The sequence below is a fragment of the Mytilus californianus genome, unplaced genomic scaffold (assembly GCF_021869535.1).
Source record: "Mytilus californianus isolate M0D057914Y unplaced genomic scaffold, xbMytCali1.0.p SCAF_9, whole genome shotgun sequence".
NCBI lineage: Eukaryota > Metazoa > Mollusca > Bivalvia > Mytilida > Mytilidae > Mytilus > Mytilus californianus.
Genome location: NW_026262745.1, coordinates 99,310,323 through 99,331,315, shown reverse-complemented (window position 1 = coordinate 99,331,315; position 20,993 = coordinate 99,310,323). Strand labels below are relative to the sequence as shown.

General features: G+C 32.4%; 1 protein-coding gene across 7 annotated transcripts in view; it reads left to right on the top strand.

Annotated features, from left to right (window-relative positions):
• The window catches only part of LOC127716649 (pericentriolar material 1 protein-like), a 66,269-nt gene that overhangs the window by 11,798 nt on the left and 33,478 nt on the right, over positions 1-20,993 (top strand). For 5 of the 7 annotated variants that reach the window (XM_052222896.1, XM_052222893.1, XM_052222890.1 and 2 more), the window contains 14 exons: positions 767-886; positions 3,338-3,472; positions 5,036-5,131; positions 6,138-6,237; positions 7,784-7,965; positions 9,083-9,296; positions 10,068-10,203; positions 11,627-11,779; positions 12,649-12,807; positions 13,835-14,041; positions 16,213-16,336; positions 17,254-17,377; positions 19,305-19,482; positions 20,141-20,265. In XM_052222896.1, coding sequence (XP_052078856.1) covers positions 767-886; positions 3,338-3,472; positions 5,036-5,131; positions 6,138-6,237; positions 7,784-7,965; positions 9,083-9,296; positions 10,068-10,203; positions 11,627-11,779; positions 12,649-12,807; positions 13,835-14,041; positions 16,213-16,336; positions 17,254-17,377; positions 19,305-19,482; positions 20,141-20,265 — 2,053 coding nt within the window. The remainder of the gene's footprint in view (positions 1-766; positions 887-3,337; positions 3,473-5,035; positions 5,132-6,137; positions 6,238-7,783; positions 7,966-9,082; positions 9,297-10,067; positions 10,204-11,626; positions 11,780-12,648; positions 12,808-13,834; positions 14,042-16,212; positions 16,337-17,253; positions 17,378-19,304; positions 19,483-20,140; positions 20,266-20,993) is intronic. The other 2 variants (XM_052222894.1, XM_052222895.1) reach the window with 2 other exon arrangements.

Sequence of the window (20,993 nt, the reverse complement as noted above, 5' to 3'; positions counted from 1 at the left end):
TATACATATGAATATTTATTCTTATTATAGGATTAAACAGTATACAATGATGTACATGAAGTTGCCTTGTACTTGCACATTTTAATAATTAAAGGTTTTTCCTATTATTGATATTAAATATCAAAGGTGAAGTGCATTATTAAAAAAATAAATTTTCTTTTTCCTCATGTTGGAGAAATTTTAAAATGTGTAATTATTTGAGTTGTCAATGTCAGCATGAGTTTGTTTGTTTATCACAATTTCTTGTTTTTCTAAACTTTTATAAAATACCATTTTATGTCATAGGAATTAGGTGTATATATATATATATGTTGCATCTGTTTATATTTTAATGTTTTTATTCTTTAAAGAATTTATCATTGAAGGCAGATCTCTGGTAGTGTCTCTTAAATGCATTTTAGACTTGCATAGACTTGGGAGGATTTTAAACATTTGGTATAATGTCAAAAATAAAATTAACAAACATTAGATTTGCCATCAAAACATAGTTCTTGATCAGACCCTCCCCCCCCAAAAAAAAACCCCACAAAAAAGCAAAAAAAAATGTATAAAATCAAAGACATCACCAATGAGGTGATGACTTGGGACAGGCACATTGACGAGGCTGGGGTCAAAATTGTTTTTAATACTCACCACCCCCATTTTATCTTAATTAACACAATTACTTAAGTAACACACACAGATGTACAGTGACATTAGTTTCACTAGAAATTACTTATAGCATACTAAATGGAATAGCTCTAACCATGGAGATGTTTTATTTCAGACTATGAAGGTAGAAAATACTGCTGTGGATGGTAGAGATGACGCTCCCCGCCCTGATTCAGCCGAGGACAGACAGTCTGTTGACATTGATGTTAAATCAGAGTCTGATGAAACAGCTACAGTAAGTCCTTACTCTTAAAAGATTTGTTTTGGTTGGGGTTAGGGGCATGTAGATTTGTATTTAATTCAGAAATACATTGATTCTTCAAGTTTTGTCATAATATCTTTTTTTATTGAAAACTTGATTGTTCTATATGAAGATGATATTTGTTAGTCACACAGGTTTGCAAATATGAATCATGTTTGAAAAAAGATAGATATGGCTGAGGACTACTTCAAAATTATTAAGCATCATGGAATAAAACGGCTAATACATTGTAATGTTTTGGGAAAGAAATTCCAAATATATCTTTCTGTGATACCTTCTTAAAAGGTACTTGTACTTCATCCAAACACACTCGATGATTGCTTTCCTTAATTGCAGAAAGTTGTGGTTTCAGTTCTTCACAGATTTAAACTATTAAAACCAAAGCTATTAAAATATTATTTGCTGCTTATCCACTAAATTTGTGGTGTTTAGTAGTAAGAAAAAAGGACAGATTTTTTAAAAGTCAAATAATGTGCCTTGGTAGGGTCCTCTTTTGGACTTATTTTGTGAGGTTACCCATAAAAAAGTTTGACCTCTGCAAGGTCAAACCATTGCGAGGTCAAACCATATAAAGTAAAATTACTTTTAATAGTATTTGTTCTTTCTCCAGTGAACTTGTGCAGTTAGTAATAAGAGCAAGAAATGGTAGCCTTGGAGTTGAAAATATGTGCACCAATCTACCTTTGGACTTATCTTGTAACATGCTAAAAATCAGATTATATTCTTTTCTTGAATTTGATTTATTAAAGACTTCCCCTGTGGGTTGAACATTATATTGTTCCGAAATATAATAAATCGTATTTTTGTTTTTTTCGATGATTATATTACGTCTGTGGTTTGATAATTTGTGATTTGCACTAATTATTTTAATTTGTAAGTGTCCTCTTTGATTTGGTTGATTTTTTGTCTTATGTTTTGTTCCATTACAACATAAATCATGTACAGTTGAAAATTTTAATCTTATCATTGGAAAAATAGTTGAAACAAAATTTAATTATGTTTAATTAAAAAATCCACTTTCAATGTTCTTTTTGAACATCTGTGTATGGTTTGTTTAAATAAAAGACTAAGTTTTTGCATTGTAACTGCTTTTGGTCCAAAAAAGTAATATTTTGCAGAAATTTCTTCATTGATTTTGAATAGTAATTAAAATTTTTTTAAATTTGTCTCAAAAAATTTAACATGTGTTTGAGAAAAAAAAGTAAATTCTTTCCTTAAAATTTAACATCAATTAGAATTTATTTAGAAATGTTGTAATGGAATAATTACTTTAATATATTACTCTATTTTTTTTGATGTTCTAAATATTGTAAACTTTGATTGTGGTTACGGGAATGAAAAAATAGCTTTAATTACCAGGTTCAACATAAGTGGCCCTCTCCTCCAGTTGCTTCCTTAGTTTTAAACAAATAAAGTATTCTTCCCGTTTAAAACCATATTTTATCCACTATATTCAATAAGCAATGATTTTTTGTATAATGGACAATTTTGTAAATATCATAATCAACTATCATTTTATATTATGAATTATTCAACCAATCAGCCATTTATCATGTTTATTGAATGATTGTTTAATATTAATAAACCTTTTAAAAAGTGCACACAAAGTTAATTTATATGTTGAATAAAAATGAGAATTATACATCGGCCAAATAGAAAATTGTAATAAATGTTTATCTTTCTAAAAAGAGTGTAGTTCACTTTAAGGCTGTTCATAAAAACATATATGGGACCCAGGGAAGGCACTTTGAAATCTCTACTATGGGTGGGTGTGGAGTACAGTGGAAATGTAATTGAAATTCTAAATTTGCCTCTATAGGTGGTTACCCCATTATGAAAATGCCTTCCCTGGTTACCATGTATGTTTTTATGGAACAGCCCTAGTTAATTTTATATTCCGATATGAGTTTAGCCTTATTTTTTTCCCATTTTGTTGAAATTTTACAATTGTCACAAATTTCCCCCTTAAACCAATCAAATTTTTAAATGATCATTATCTGGCAGTAGAAAATCCTGAGTACGTAAATAACATGATACATTTCACCTAAAACATCAAAGAAAATTAAATAACTTTCTAATATAAAAAAAAATATGTAAATTTCCTTCTTTATCTTTTCTTTAACACTCTTTTCTTCCCCTTTGCTTATTTTTGCAAGAGTTACTGTTCTTGTGGGCAAGTATTAAGATGGAAAAATTCTGCAGTACCTGCAAAGTATCTTTTTCACAAAAAGTTCCTTTTAGGAAAACACAAATCATATAGAAAATAGATATATGATATTCCTTTTTTATTTGACTGAAATTCTTATTACAGCAATTTGAAAATTGCATTAGAAACTATTTATTGAAATACTTGCTCCAAGAATGTAACTCTTACAAATGGAGGTATGAAAAGACCTCTTGTACATGGATGTGTTTCCTTTTAAGGAGCGCAGTCCTAGTGCATCATCTCGGCCAAGAATTGAAGATAAACTTGGTATGTCTGAAGACGAGGATTTAGATGATGGCACTTCTCCGTTCTCTGTTGACAGAACACTAATACCAAGTCGAAACTTTGACCAGGTATGACCCACAAAATACTATTAGTATATGCAAATTGGAATAGGGTTATAGGTTAAAATTGGTCAACTCTTATGATTTGAAGGTCACAGAGGAGTCTTATATTGATGAAACGTGCGTCTGACGTACTAAATTATAACCTGGAACAAGTGGTTTATGCTGAAAGTGTTTGTCGTGAATTAACAAAAACAAGCTCATTTAATTATTTGTTGCAAATCAGTCAATGTTTTATTATAAACTGCTTTTGTTTTTTTTCTTTAATGTATTTTGTTGTATAGGTGTATTGGTTTTATTTATTTCTGTTTATTTTATATGATTAAATCAGGTGTATACACTAAAGCTTGTTGTAAACAGCAGAAATATTGTTTCGGTAATCAAAATGTTAATATTTGCTTGTTATGTGGAAAACCTAATTTGCTTGTTTATGAATTGGAACAGAAATAAGCTTTATAAGATTTCTGCTTCTTAATTTGATTTGAATAGAAGACTGCGAGGAAATTTATGTCAAGTTATTTAGGTAAATTTCATTTGAAATGACATTGAGGTGGCATGAATTATTTTCATACAAATTTTGTGATCTGTATATATTTTGTGTACAAATTATACAAATTTTTATACAAGTTATCAGTATTTTGTAAACCTTTAAATATAATGTGATTAAACTAAAAAACACTGCCTTTAGTTTAGCTTATCACTGTCATTAAATTTTCAAATTTAAAATGCGAGGCTTTCCGAGTGTTTTGAATATTTAAAATTTAACTGTCGATTGTGGATAAACATCGTATTGCATGATATTTGGTGGTGGAATCTGTTTCTCTAATGTTTTTAGATGATATACAGAAAAAATTAATCCTTCTTTTTTGAATAATCTGCAAAAAGATGTGTTCTTTCAATATGACGTCATCAGGCATGGTCGCTTCTTTCAAGACGCCACAATGGGAATTTCAGAGGAGAGCAAGACAATTTGATGTCATAATCAAGTTTTGACCAATGAAGAACTGAGATCAAACGAACCACAAGTTGATTAAATAAAAATGATCAACAGTTCAGGAAAAGGATGAATCAGCTAAGAATTAGAAAAAGTCTTTTACATAGCACTGATACACAGTAAAAGAACACTAAAATTTATTTTGTAGACATAGAATCGGGTATTAATGAAAAAATACATATAGAATCTAAACCAATCGGGTGTCTCCATTTCCAGTTTTATGACAAAGAGAACAGTGCTTAACGTTGGGTTGAAGTTTATATTTTTTTTTTTTAGTGAATCAATTAATTATTGAAAATACACTAGTATCACCTGACGAAGAAAGTGTGTACCAAAATACTGATAACTTGTACAAAAGACCCTGAACAAGTTATATATATATATATATATATATTTGTACAAAATTACAACTTGTACACAACATATATATATATTATGGTCAAAGTTAAGATTGCTTTTTTGAAATGGGGGGCCTGAGGATGCGGTATAATATCAGTGTTACACCAAGCCATATTGAACATTAAATGTATTGTCTAGATTGAACCTTGTTTCATATAACTAGTTGCTCTATTTTACAGGATAATGATGTTGATGAGGGTGATCCAGAAGGTGATTTGATGGCTTTGCGGCAGCAACAGGAATTACTCCAGAAACTGTTGCAACAGAAAGAACAGGTGTGAAAAAATACTTTTGATTTTTCTTTTTTTTGGAATACCAATTTTTGTGGAATTGGGCAGGTAATGGTTAACCTAAAATTTAAATGTTCAACGAAGTACAAATTTTCTATAGGCTTGTATGCAGACTAACTTTGCCAAAAACCACGAAATCAAATATCCAGGTAAATTCGTTTTTTCCTCAATCCACGAAATTAGTTCCCATGAAAAAAAATTAATCCACAGTTAGAGAAGTCAATTTTCCAGTTAGTTTCATTTTTTTCTGATTTGTTGATGATTTGTTTTTGAGGAAATATTGGTTTTTTTTTCATACTAGACTTAAGTAAAACATTCTCTTTTTGTCATGTTCAAAATTAGAAAAGTTGTAGGGATTCATAACTGTCCAAAATTTTCTCTGCCAAATTTGAGGCAGTGGGCAAGAGTAGTGTTGGGTAACTAGACCAAAAACGTAATCAGTTTATATTAGAAATTACTAGAATTGTATTATCATGTAATTTATTGATGTATAATTGATAATATTTTTGTTTTAATACAAAAGTCAATTATTTTTGAATTCATCTAAACCATGAGAAAGATTTTCTTTGTCATTTAAACTTGTGTTACTAACATGAGATTGTGCTTTTTTGATGATAATAAAAAATATCACCAAAATGAATAAAACATATTTAACTTTGACGCAATACATCATATTTAAATATTATTGAAAACATAATTGATTATCAAGACAAATCATCTATCATTTTAGATAATCTTTCCAACACTAGTCAACACAAGTAAGATCATGAAATTAGTTATATATGATATGGAATAAGGAGATGTGGTATCATTGACAATGAGACAACTATCCAAAAGAGTTCAAATGATGTGGATATATGGAATTGTAGGTCACCATGAAGCCTTCAAGAATGAGCAAAACCCATACCGTAGAATCAGCTATAAAAGGCCTGGCCATGACAAAATGTGAAACAATTAAAAAAAAAAACATACTTTCCTTTATATTTTACAGATGACAGCATTAAAAGAAAGACAAAGATCCCTAATAGCTCTGCAGAAAGATGCTGAAGCCAAACTTAATGAAGCCAGAGCGTATGAAGGTAGGAAAGCAGGTGATGACCATTTTATTTTTAGGTGAAACTGTGGATTCATTATTAATCGCTGGGTACAAAAATTTTCGTTGGGTTTCTAGGGTACAGGTTGACCATTTAATCGTTCAATGAATTACATATTTTCCATAGGCTTGAATGCAAATATTGGCCAAAGCACAAAATCAAAGTTTTCCTCATTCCACGAAAATTGGTTCCCACGAAAAAATAAATGAATTCACAATACATAATTTTCAGAGCAATTATAGTTTTGATTTCCTGATCACCAAATGGACCAGTAAAAACTTCTTGTTGTAAAAGAGTAGTTGTAGCTATTGGTATGACACAGATTAAATTTCATATTACAAAGGCTAAACATGTGTTCCCAAAACTCTATGGTGCAGCAAATACTGGCATTGGTGTAGTTAAAACAACTTACTGTTTAATGGAAAATTTTATAATGACTAAAAAGAATCCTCATTTTTGTCGAGTCTGCGACTTTTGTCACAAAAGCGAGACATAGCGATCCTACATTCCGTTGTCGTCGTCAGCGGCATCCACAAATATTCACTCTGTGGTTAAAGTTTTTGAAATTTTAATAACTTTCTTAAACTATCCTGCATTTCAACCAAACTTGGAAATAAGCTTGTTTATGATCATAAGATAGTATCCAAAAGCAAATTTTGTAAAAAAAAAATTCTGTTTATCCGTATTTTACTCATAAATGGACTTAGTTTTTCTGCCAGTTAACGTTACATTCACTCTGTGGTTAAAGATTTTCAAATTTTAATAACTTTCTTAAACTATCCTAGATTTGTACCAAACTTGGACAGAAGCTTGTTTATGATCAAAAGCTAGTATCTAGAAGGAAGTTTTGTAAAAATTTATTTCCTTTTTTTCCGTATATTACTTATAAATGGACTTAGTTTTATTCCAGTTAACATTACATACAGTCTGCAGTAAAAGTTTTTAAAACATTTATTAGATTCATAAACCTTCTTGGATTTTTACCAAACTTGAACAGAACTTCTTACAATCAAAAGATAGTAATATCTAGAGGAAAATTTTTAATAATTTTTTCCCCATTTTTGTTGAGCCTGCGACTAACAGCAAAAGTAGGCGAGACACTGGGTTTCACGGAACCCTTACAAATTTTTATATTCATTAATTGAAATGTGATTGATTGTGAACTAAATCATACCTGTGCGACTTTAAAATTGTTTAATCGTATCACTTAATGGTCAGGTAAAATATGTCTTTACTGCAATATTTAATCAAACAAAAACTATGAATGGAGAATTAGACAATGCAATCCATTCGTTAAATCCAGATCCTCATGTTGAAAAGAAGGCTGAAACAGTAAAAAAATGTCACAGGTGCAAAACAAAGTTTGTCATTTACACATCTTAAGATGAGTACATGCCTAATTAGAATTAAAGGACTTTTTCGTGGCCATTTATTTTTCATGTTTTTTTCTTGATTGTGAAATAAGTGGCCACGAAAATAAGTTGGTTTACAATCTGTAAATTTTACCATGGAAACTGAATAATCTTGAATCCTTTATTAATAGCATCCATGAACAGTCTAGGAGGACAGCAGCCTCCACGTCAGAATCGCCCAGCTGCTGATAATATTTTTGCCAACGTGGAGTCTGATGGTACACCTAGCTCCCTGCAGGACATTAGACAACATTTTAACTTACTGAGGAATGAGCTGAAGGAGACAGTCAGTGCTGGTTCCAGGAAAGTGGAAGTATGAATAAAGTCTTTGTTTTTAGCAGTTTTGATTTTTATGCCTGCGCTGTAGCGGAGGGGGCATTAAGTTTTACCCTTGTCTGTCTGTACGTCTGTCCGTCCGTACGTACGTCCCAAAGTTGGTTTCCGTTCTCTAACTTTAGTTTGCCTCTACCAAATGTTATGAAACTTATACACAATGCTTATTACCACAAAATACAGATCATGTTTGAATTTTGGTGGCGTCACTTTTACTGTTCTAGAGTTATGTCCCTTTATAACTTTATATGATGTGCAAGCGGGGGTATCATCTGTGTCCATGGACATGGAATTTTTCGTTTCCGTTCTCTAACTTATGTTTGCCTCAACCAAATGTTATGAAACTTATACACAATACTTATTACCACAAAACTCAGATCAAGTACAAATTAGGGGTAGCGTCACTTTTACCGTTCTTCAGTTATGTCCCTTTATAACTTTATATGATGTGCATGCGGGGGTATCATCTGTGTCCATGGACACATTCCCTATTTATATTTTAAGCAATACACTAGAAGGTTTGCCTACAGCTTAACAAGTGTTCAATATCATGACAGTGTTAATAGCCAATTTGAATAATAACAGTAAACACTTAAGGCTGTTACATAATTGAATGTGTGCGGTCAGGAAGCATTTTATTGAAATTTGATGGGTGCCACTGAGGTATAAACAATAGCTTAAAGGTTGTATTAAATTGTAAGTTTTGTAGACAGTAACATTCAAGCTATTGGGCATTTACACACAAGAAAAATTCACAGTCTTGCAGATTTAAGAAAAAAATATAAAAGACTGCAGCACTGATGATTGTTTATTAAGTCTTAACACTGAAGAAAAATGTTCATTCTTGTAGCTCAAAGAATATTTTCACCATTACTGTAAATTCATAAATTATTGCAAGGTTTTTATAAATGCGACTGGGTGATTATCACAATCATAAGAACTCACATTCTGAAATCTGATGCATATATCTGTATGCAGCTTTTACTGAAATCGCAATAATTAATCTCACATTTATGTCAATTCTTCAAAAATCGCAATAATAAATGCACACAATAATTTCTGAATTTACAGTATTTAAATTCAAATGAACTTTTCAGAAAAAAGACGACAGGACTCGACCAAGTAATCCTGCTATAGAGGCTGCTGCTAATGAAGCTGCTGCTGCATTAGATGACAATCGTTCACAGTTACAGAACAAACTGGAGGAATTACACGACAAAAAACAGAAGATGGATCAATTACTGCAGGAGTTACAAATTCTACGATCTGAAAGAGTGGAAGATATAATGAATAATGGACTACAAGATAATAGTAAGTTACAGAGACTAAGGACTGCGGATTGTAATACTGTATATTGGGTTGTTTTTGCATCAGGTTTTGTTAATGGTTTTGGCCTTTGATGGGATAGTTTAATGCTCGCTTTGTTTAAAATTCATGTTTCATGGGTGTTCACATAGGGTAAGTTATATATTATGAAACACATGAACATTCACTGATACATTAATACGGTATGTTTGTGTTGTATTTTGTATTAAAGACAATATTGTATAAAAATGTATTTGTATATTTTTTATGAAGAATTATATCATCATTCATCTGAAATGTTTGAATATTTCTTAAATAGTAATTATTTGTTCTTATAATTTCTGATACTTTTAGTCTGTTGTTTTCCTTTTATGTTTTTGTCCTTTGGCATTAAGGTTGATTCCTACAATTGTTGGGTCTGTACGTTTTGATTTTTTTTGGGTCACAATCCTTAAAATATTGGTTTTTCATAGAGTCTGGTTCCGGATTATTATTAAATATTGCTTTACCTGAAATTTGTCATTGAACAAGATCAGTCATTTCCCACCATAGTTTGATGAAATAAGTCGACAGTTACATTAGTGAATATTTTGGAGGAAATCTGGGTCAATTTGGCTGACCAAGTAACCGCAGAAACCAGATGGGCAATTCAATTTCCACATTTAGGGGTTCAGACATGCCAATGGATGATTCTGAATTTTAGAAGATGATGATGATGATGGATGGCTGCTTAACTGAATTTTAGACCCTGTATTATATATTGATTTGATATTTAAGGTACCAGTGCAGCTGTACCTAGAACAAACTCCCAGATGAGAATATCTTCCTCTGAAGCTGCATCACAACATGCTGAAGCTACAGAACATGATGCTGAAGATGTCCTTAAAATGTTGGAGGCTGAAGAAAAATTTAGGTATGGACACACCAAATTGCTGTAAACTCTGAAAATAGTGCGAGGTTTTTAATAATATAAATGATGCAACGGGGTGACTTTCGCAATAATAAGAATTTAAATTCTGAATTTAGATACAAATGTCTGTATGCGGGATTTCATGAAATCACAATAAATCCAGCATTATAGTCCATTCCTCAAAAATTGCAATAATAAATGTGCACAATAATGTCTGAATTGACAGTAAATTAAATTTAGTTTTCAGGATTTTAGCTGTAAAAAGAGAAAGTTTCATGCAGGAAACAAATCATTTTTAGGGGCCAAGTGAGCTTTTCTCATCACTTGGTGTCCGTCGTCTGTCGTCGTCGTTAACTTTTTACATTTTGAACTTCTAGAGAACCACTGAATGGAATGAAACCAAACATGGCATGAATGTTCCTTATGAGGTGTTGACCAAGTGTTGTTACTTTGAAGCCGATCCATCATCCAAGATGGCCGCCAGCGGGGGACTTAGTTTAACATAGAACCCTATGGGAAATACATACAAATGTCTTGTTTTAGAGAACCACTGAATGGAATGAAACCAAACATGGCATGAATGTTCCTTATGAAGTGCTGACCAAGTGTTGTTACTTTGAAGCCGATCCATCATCCAAGATGGCCAACAGCTGGGTACAGTGTTTAACAAAGGACCCTATGGACAATACATACAAATGTCTTCTTTAAGAGAACCACTGAATGGATTGAAACCAAACATGGCATGAATGTTCCTTATGAGGTGCTGACTAAGTGTTGTTACTTTGAAGCTGATCCTTCATCCACGATGGCCGCCAGCGGGGGGACTTCCTTTAACATAAGACCCTATTGGAAATACATACAAATGCTTCTGCTAGAGGTGCACTGAATGGAATGAAACCAAACATGGCATAAATGTTTCTTATGAGGTGCTGATGAACTGTTGCTACTTTGTTGCTGATTTACTGTTCAAGATGGCCACCAGGATTTTTTATTAAATTACAGGGCCAATATTAAACCAAATTTGGCCTTACTCATTATTAGGGTATCTGTTATGATTTTAATCTATTTTATCATGATTTCCAAAACCAAAGTAGAATCAGGTGAGCGACACAGGCTCTTGAGAGCCTCTAGTTTATTATCTGGGTCACCCACTAGTAACCTCTCGACTCCATCCATCTGTCCAAAAAACCTTGGGAAGAAAACAGGTGTTTAGAAAAATGACAGTGTTATTACAGAATGGGTCCTTTTCTATATAAGGAAATAGTAAATGGAGATATTAGATTGTAGATGAAATAGATTGCTACTCATATTAAAGTTTTGTACAGCTTTGAATATAAAATTGTCTTTTTATCTTTGTTTATATCATATTATTCGTCTTTGGGGCTAGAGAGTAAAATGATTCCATTGTTACACGACTTTTCTTCAGAAAATTGAAAGAGGTGAAAGAGAGGCTGAATCAGTTAAAATCATTGATGCAGTACTACCAGGCCGAGGAAGAGGACAAAGAAAATGATGAGAGAGCTGCGTATCAGGGTCGTCTAGAGCAAGGGTCAATACCTGTCAACAATGAACAGTTAACGTGAGTCCTGAAATTAAGAGAGATCAAGGTTTCATGCTAAGGAGAATGCTGATTTATAAAAATCAAATGTGAAGCATGCAACAGCTATTGTCAGTACAATGAAACAATTAATTCCTAGATAATATCTGTCTTTACATTTCACAGCAACATCATAAATAAACGTTGACGTTGTCCAATTCAACTCAAATTACACTTATTTTTTCGTACATTTCTATTTGAATAAAAAAAACTTCTGCAATCTCATATGGTTAATTTTCAATCTTAACATGAAAAGACTGTATTTTTTTCAGCATTTTGCTTCCTGCTCTAATATATACAATCCACTACGGGAAAATTTCACATTTTAAATAAAAAAAACTGGTTCTTTTTTTTGCTTTTTTTCATTTGTAAATTGTTTCAAAGTTGTCACTTCTAACATTATAGCAATTTTCAGACTACCCTTGGTAATCTTTTAATATTCACAGTATGCTTTTTTATCTACACACAAGGGGTCTCCATGGTTTAGTGGTCTAAATTATTGATCTACAGTGATTACTACAGTGTCAACACTGAGATTGTGAGTTCTACCTCTGCTCGTTGTAAGGTGATTTCTACTCCGATCTAAATTGACTAGAATTGCCAGTTTTCCTGCTAATTCTCTATGGGCATTCCTGCTTCTTACACCCATAAAAACAGGTCAATATAATGTAGCCATGAGTGGTTAAAATAGTATTAAACACCAGCAATCAATCAAACTATGCACACATAAATACATGAAAGCAAGGCTTATTACTGTATTCTTTTATTACAGTGAGGTACCAGTAGAAATAGTTTGTTGTGAATGTGGTGTGGAGACAATATCTGTTAATTACTGCATTCTTTTATTTCAGTGAGGTACCAGTAGAAATAGTTCGCTCTGGACGTGGTGTGGAGACAAGATCTGATGATGAAAATGAATCTGAGAGTAGTTCTAACGAGGAGGGGACAGAATCTCATCTCTCTAGTCTTGGTCCCTGGGGTGATGACCCAGAAATACAAGAGAAAGTCAAGTATGTACAGGAAATTAAGTGACATGTCGGCAACTTTGAAATATTAATTGTTGATGATAAGATTCTGTTAGGTATATGTCTAATGAAGCCCAAAAAAACAAAAGGCATCTACAGGTCAACTTATAGTCTTCAAAATCAGACTGTCTGCTATGTCAAGGAGACAGCAATCCAAGAACAAAAAACAGAACTCATCTACAGGTCAACTTATAGTCTTCAAAATCAGACTGTCTCCTATGTCAAGGAGACAGCAATCCAAGAACAAAAAACAGAAGTCATCTACAGGTCAACATATAGTCTTCAAAATCATACGGTTTCCTATGTCAAGGAGACAGCAATCCAAGAAACCCAAAAAACAAAAGTCATCTACAGGTCAACTTATAGTCTTCAAAATCATACGGTTTCCTATGTCAAGCAGACACAAAAACAAAAGGCATCTACAGGTCAACTTATAGTCTTCAAAATCAGACGGTTTCCTATGTCAAGGAGACAGCAATCCAAGAAGCCCAAAAAACAAAAGTCATCTACAGGTCAACATACAGTCTTCAAAATCAGACTGGTTCAGAAACAAAAGTCATGCTCTAAATGTCCCCAAATCATAAGAAAGATGTTTCCAGATTTCACAGAGACTATCTAGAATATGCCTTTAACACCAACTTCCTTACTTAGATAATAACTTAGACATATTGCAATGCTGTTTTAACTATGAATATAAATAAAAGGAGATGTGAAATGTACGTCAATGTGACAGCAACCCAAATGCTATGAAATCAAATGAAGTTAGTATTATGCATATTTGTCACTGGACAGCTTAGGGCTGTTCCAGAGTTAAACGCATGGGGAGATTGAGAGGCACTTTTTTAAGGCGCTGACCACCCATGAAATAAAAAATATCATTTTATGATTCTTACAAAATTCTGATGAAAACGCAACCATCCATATATAATTAATTGGAGTGCTTCCAAGCCCTTCCCCCCACTGGATAAATTTTTGAACAGCCTTTAGGCATTGTATTGTCTGTTTATTGTAGGAAACTAAAGGCAGCAAAAGACAAACTAAAACAGTTACAAGATCTGGTGTCGATGGTACAACATTCTCCTGATGCTGCCCAGCTGTCGTTACCAGAAAACCTAATGGAGCTAGCAGGAAGTCTAGATGACGGGGAGTATACAGAGGTGATGGACAAAGGGACAGAACTCAGTGAGGGAGAAATAGCAAATGATCAGGAGGAAGAACGGTAATAGCAAATAGTGTCCCATATTATGGTAACTCGAATAAATCAGTCCCTCCCCCTGATCGACTGTGCTTCGCACAAGGGCCTCAACTCTACATATTATAAAAACATGTCATGAATACAGGATTTTGATTGGTGCTCTTAATCAGCTGATTGATTTATGTTATCGAGATAGGTAAATCCTGAGCTAATTCTGAATGATTAATTGAAGATTTATTATTGACTAGACTTTCAGGAGTTAATGAAGCCATCCTAGAGCAGCGGAATATAATGACTGAATTATTTGGGTTAATATTATGGATGCTCACTGTTAAAACTTTTTATTCTCCTATATTTGTATTTATACCTAGACTCTTGCAAGAATATTGCATTTGCCTTGTCCAACACATAAATTTGTCAGTTTTATCAGGTACAGTAGACTCTGGCAAATCAGATACCCAAAATGTCAGCAAAAAATATCCCATTATCCGATATATTCAAATAGACGATAAATGTATATTCATTGAATATTCTACAAAAATAAGTAGACCTAATCCTGAGATGTTACTAGCCCTGACCACTGCTATATATAAGAAAGGGCTTAATTGATTTTTATCAGTTATCACCATGATGTTCGTGTAAAAAAAATATCAGCTGGTTATGTAATGCTCATATTTGTTTTCAGTTTAAATCCTATCTTTATTCAAAATAATTCAAAAGTCCTGAAATATTTATGTGAATAAATATCTACCATACATAGTTTGTGTCTTTATTTCATTTGTTGTAAACGAATTAATATCCATTATTTACATTTATCACAGGTAAGCTATTTGGGCTATAAATAGATCAAGGAATTTTCTGTTGTTGTGTGTACAATCTCTAAACTAAAATAATATTTGTCATATATTTTATTTCTTTTAATAATCAAGTTTGAATTTATGAAGATAATCATGATTGATAAAATATTATTGCATCAAGTTTAAATTTTCTGAAGACTGTTTGTATTTAGGTCATGGTTCTCGAGGCTGCTTCACACATTTTGTAAACAAAACAAAATGGCATCCATGACATCGTGTGTGGTCCAGCACATGTTACAAAATTATATATGACAAAAGTCAGATTTCTCTTGTCTAAAGGGATTTATATGTATATTGCAATAAATTATTCAGAAGGAGGTACATTCAGTTCGAATTATATTTCTGATTCTGTGAGCATTTTGAGTTTTATCAAAATTCTCCCAACGTACTGCTCTTGTATATTTTATTTTTATAAATAAATTCAAACCATTTGAATTTAAAGGGCATCTAATTCACATTACAAAGGAAGACAATGAATAAAGACAACAATTCATTAAGAAATGGTTCCTTTTTATCTAATGAAAACTAAATTTTCTTGTCTGCAAGATTGTAATTTCGTAACTTCCAGGTCCATTTCCTGTCAGAAAAATATTGAAAATATCCGATTGTGCATAGTTTTGAACAAAATTTCCTGAATATTCTTATCCGATTTGCCAATATATTCATATATCCGATATTCAATTACATGATGAAATTAACATTAAACATATAGGGAAGGGTTTGGTGTTTTGAAATAATATTACAATAGCCGATATATTCGTTTAGCTGATATCCGATTAGGTGGAGTCTACTGTACTACAGAAAAAAAAATAACTTCATATTTACTCAGCAGGTTGACAGTGATCAGTTATAAAGTGGGAGCACTTCAGTAATCTTTCAGACACAGACTTTCTGTTGCTATAACTTAGATTTTTTCAATATGTTGAATGAACTTGATATTTTTGTTACACATTTCTCCAGTTGTACTGAACAGAAGGACTTCATATCTGCTCTGTAGCTTGACAGTGTTGACAGTGATGACTTGTAACATGTTAGCACTTTTCCCATCAGTAAGATATGAATTTCCTATTTTCAGATACTTTGAATTACAAGTGGGATTTGCTTACCATGATAACGTGACTATAATGTTTTGTTTCTTTATTGTTTATCTAAGCATTGCTTAAAACTCATGAATTGTGAATTAAAATTATTGACATGTATGAACTTATCAACAGATATCACATACTGCTTTTCATTTTATATCTGCAAATTCAAATTTCATCAAAATGGAGTGAAGTGATTGATGAAACATGGATTATCTGGGAAAATGCTAGTTAAATCAAATGTTTTACATTTCAGAGACACTTTTTATGCAGCTAAGATGCAAGAACAGATGGATGAGTTAGATGAACTGAAATCTGAACGTCAGCGGCTACTGAACATACAACAAGAATTACAGACATTAAATGCTAGATTTCCAACTGTAAGTTACACAACAGAAATTATAGACATCAGAAATTATAGACATTAGAAATTATAGACATTTAATGCCAGATTTCCTGCTATAAGTTTGAAGTCATATCTGTCTTTGACTTCCATTTCAATTTGAGTTTGAAGTCCTTGTAATCTGTTTGTGACTTCTCTTTGAATAAATGGTATATTTTCTATTGTAAGTTTAAAGTCATATCTGTCATTGACTTCTCTATGAATAAAGGCTAGATTTTCTATTCTTGATATTAAAAATTGTATTTTTTTGTTGCTAGATTTCCTGTATAAAAAATTTAGCTCTTTAAGAGCCTTTTAATTTTCCTTGTAATCAAGCACATACAAATCTGACTTCCTGTTGTTGGGGTCTAATTATGTGACATTAACATGTTGTCATCCTGAATATTCACGTAATATTTGATGCTGAACTTTTATAATCATCAAAGATTTTGTCGCTTGTGTCATTCTGCACCATATCATACTGCTTCCCCAAAAAACAGGGAAAAAAAACACAAAACATATTGAGGTCAATATACAGTCTTAAACAATAGCTAATTGTCAATACAGTATATGCCAAGCAGAGTAGAAAAATAGTGAATAAATTTTACAGACTTAACAAATTTCTTCCATTCACGCCATATCTCCCAAATAAAAGACCAGTTTCCATATTTTTGATAACCGAATAAAGACTTCCCTCCTATTCCTCATTCAGAAAAAAAAAATATGCAAAAATGCAGCATCAAACATAAACTTGAAAAATGAAATCTGAACTTGTGTTTTTCGAAAAGATATTAAAAAAAAAAAAAAAATCAGATTTGCATAGGATCCTTTACATGAAATTTATAAGCACATGCACTACTGGAAAGTACTTAATTGCATACATGAATCTATAAATAACTCTATCTTCTATTCCAGTCAGAGGTTGCAGAAGGAGACCAGGAAAGAGATGCAGAACCAACTCATAAAAGACACAAACAATCTAAACAGATACCTGATGAACCTGAGGTTGAGGGTAGTGATAGGGCTCCTGTAGTCACGTGTAAGTAGTACCTCCTATTTCTTAGTAACTAGCAGCATGTGGCATCTTTTGTCACATGCATGCATTTGTAGCCACCAATTTCTGTCTGGTCACATGTAAGGCAAGGCAAGATGGGTGCTGTTTGGCACTTGTTGTTACATGTAGGGTTCCCCTTACTTTTGGGGGTACTTTGGAATCATCCATTTTCGTGGAAATATACAATATTAGGTCAATATCAGAAAAATATAAACTTTTTTGTATGAGGCTGAGAAACTGGGGAAGGGCAAGGTTAACCGAGCCCTTCCCCAGTTTTGTGCTGAATACAAAAAAGTTTATATTTTTCTGACATTGACCTAATTGTTTTTATACTGCAACTTGAATTAATACATTATTAGCTATTTAAATTTTAGCGCAAATTTCAAACTTATTTTCATCCCTAAATGAACCCCTGATTTTGGAAAAAGTGTTCCATGGTGAAATTGACATTGCATAAAATATAGCTTTGTTACTATATTTAGGAAATAAACACAGCTAGTTGCAGTATAAACCAATTTTCATAACTTCACAAAAATTATATTGTCCTGTATACTTGATTTCGTTGTTTTGTCAAAATGTCATTACAAGTCAATAGAAAATTTGCACTTTGTTGAGCATGTAAATTTGTGGTGAAACAATACCCATAATTTCCAGGAAAATTGGTATCACATGAATAATAATGATTCTTCAGTATCTTTCCTTATAAGAAATTCATTTTCTACTTAACCCTTTTAACGCTATACACAGCATATGCCGCGATGACGTACGCCGCCTGCTGTTCACAGCATATGTCGCGATGATGATGGATTTTTCATACAGACTCGTAACCATTCGGTTTTCATTCGGGTCCTCTCTAATTTTTCCTTGTATGAATCAAGGTCCCGTTTGCGCTTGAATTCGCGGGAATTTTAATGGTAAAAGCATGCAGTAGAAGAAAAATTAAAAAAATATTTTGACAAATGCAAATGGCGGAAATTGAAAAAGACGCTGTAAATATGGAAATATTTCAGCATTTCTATGGCGAAACTGACAACGAGGAATAGTTAAAAGGTTTCCCGTTATCTCAATGTGTTAATTACATTCAATTCGTGTGGGAAATATAATTTGGTCGATCTTTAAGAGACGTAGAAAAAGGGGGAAAGGGAGGTTGACTGAAAATTTTGAGGACGGAGCCACTTATTTGCGCCACGTTTACATTATGCATTGTGTATGGTGCATGTACGCTACGGAATCAAGCAACTGGTGTCTTCTTTATTATATGGCAGATAAAACAACAAAATAAATGCAGATTAAAAGTTTTTTTTTTCAAAATTCAACACAAATACAATAATTTACACCTTTTACCTGTTAATTACCTGAAAATGCAGGTAGCTTGATGAAAATTTTACAAAAATAATTGCATAACATTACAGTTCATGCTCTCCTAAGCATTTTTCATGCACTAACTGTGTCTGTATCTCTAATAATAAAAAAGTTGCAGCAGTCTGAAAAGGAATATACTGTTCTAATGAATGAACACAAAAAAAATGCAGCAGCAGCAGCCATTTTTCTATTTTTTGTGTAGCGTTGAAAGGGTTAAGTTTTGGATAGTGATAATGCAACTGTTGTCACATGTAAGTATAGAGATTACACTTTTCTTTGGATACCTGTTATTAAGCACTTATTGCATAGCTCATCCCATTTCTGTTGATGGCAACTGCATAATTTAAAAATGAATAGATTTTGTATGATTGCCAATGAGACAACTCTCAACCAGAGACCAAATGACTTAGAAGTTAACTATAGCTAATATAATAAAGAAGATGTGGTATGATTGCCATTGAGACAACTCTCTCTAAGTATATTTTACAAAAATTAGAAAAATCTGTATGATTGCATTAAAATTATTTTATAATTTTCAATATAATTTTAGTTTCCTCCAATGATGAAGTTTATGACAAGATGAGAAGACAGAGAATGCTGAGAGAGGAACTCCGACAGAAAAAGAGAGAAGTTGAAGCTATAATGAAGAAAGATGGCTCAAGGAAAAATTATGGAAAAAATCAAGATGCTCAAAGTGACACGGTTTCTTTTTCAACTGATGCATTTGGGTAAATACTACCATACAATTGTCAGATGTGTATTCAGATAAAGATTGTTTTACTTTTTTTTTATTCAGAATTGAACAGTTATATGGAATGATTTACAATGTATTAAAATTTCAGTAACATTTTGTAAATTTTGATACTTAAAATTGTATGTAAGGACAGTTGGAAATATCTGTGAAAAAAGTTTGATTTGTATCAATAAAAGAACATGTAGGACAGAAGTTCATGAGGCAGATTCCTAACCACAACAACAACAAAATGAAAAATGGAGAAATGTTTTATCTCCCTTGATGCAATAGTAGAGAAACTATATTTCTCACAGAATGCATATCATTTGTTACACTTTACTGAAATAACCAAAGATTGCTTGTCGTTGGTGCATGTCTGTCATATTTGTTTTTCCAAAATTATTTTGTTATAGATAAGGCCGTTTGTTTTCTCGTTTGAATTGTTTCACATTTTTCATGTCAGGCCTTTTATAGCCAACTACACAGTATGGGTTTTTCTTATTGTTGAAGGCTGTATGGTGACCTATAATTGCTTATATCCACCTATTTGAACTCTGGTGGATAGTTGTCTCATTGGCAGTCATACCAAATCTCCTTATTTTTACAAAGGAAAATACAGTATTATTCAGAGTTTATATTTCTTCTACTTACAGTGGAGCTGCTAGTGCTGATGCTACCATGGCAACTTGGGGAGGTTCTACTGTAGACAACATGGAGAGCATCACAGAGGACGGGGTAGATGGGAACCAGGCTAGTGATAATGATGAAGTGGATGATGGTAAGTAACACAGGGGATCAGGACAAGGGCTTTAGTAGACAACATGGGAAGAAGCAGCTAGGATGGGGTAGATGGGAACCAGGCTAGGAATGATGAAATTAGATAATGTTAAGTATTAAAGGGGAGCTTAGGTGAAGATTTATTAGATTAGAACAAAAGACCAGTAAGTATTTACAAAAAAACTAACAAACAAAACATGGGTAAGTTATGTCAGCTTTAGTAGTAATATATTTTGAAAACAAACTTAAACTTTAATATTGAGGAAGACAAGATAGATGACTGAATATAGTAAAATTTTACATTTCTTACATAAATTGATGTGGAAATTTTCTAATAATTTCACTCGATTGTTTTAACTTGAATAAAATTCATGATTGAGCGAAATTATTAGAAGTTTTCCAAATCAATTTATGTAAGAAATGTAAAATTTTACTCTTTATTGAAATAACCAAAGATTGGTTGTTGTTAATATCCTTCATGGCAGGAATTGATGTTTAGCAGAAAATATTCATTTTGTTGGTATGAAATTGAATAAAACAGATTTTTTCAGAACTACACTAACCTTTTTGTATGACATATTTGAGTATATTTGTAGGATATCCCAGTGATGGTATTGTATATTTGTAGGATATCCCAGTGATGGTATTGTATATTTGTAGGGTATCCCAGTGATGGTATTGTTTATTTGTAGGATATCCCAGTGATGGTATTGTATAAGGGTATCCCAG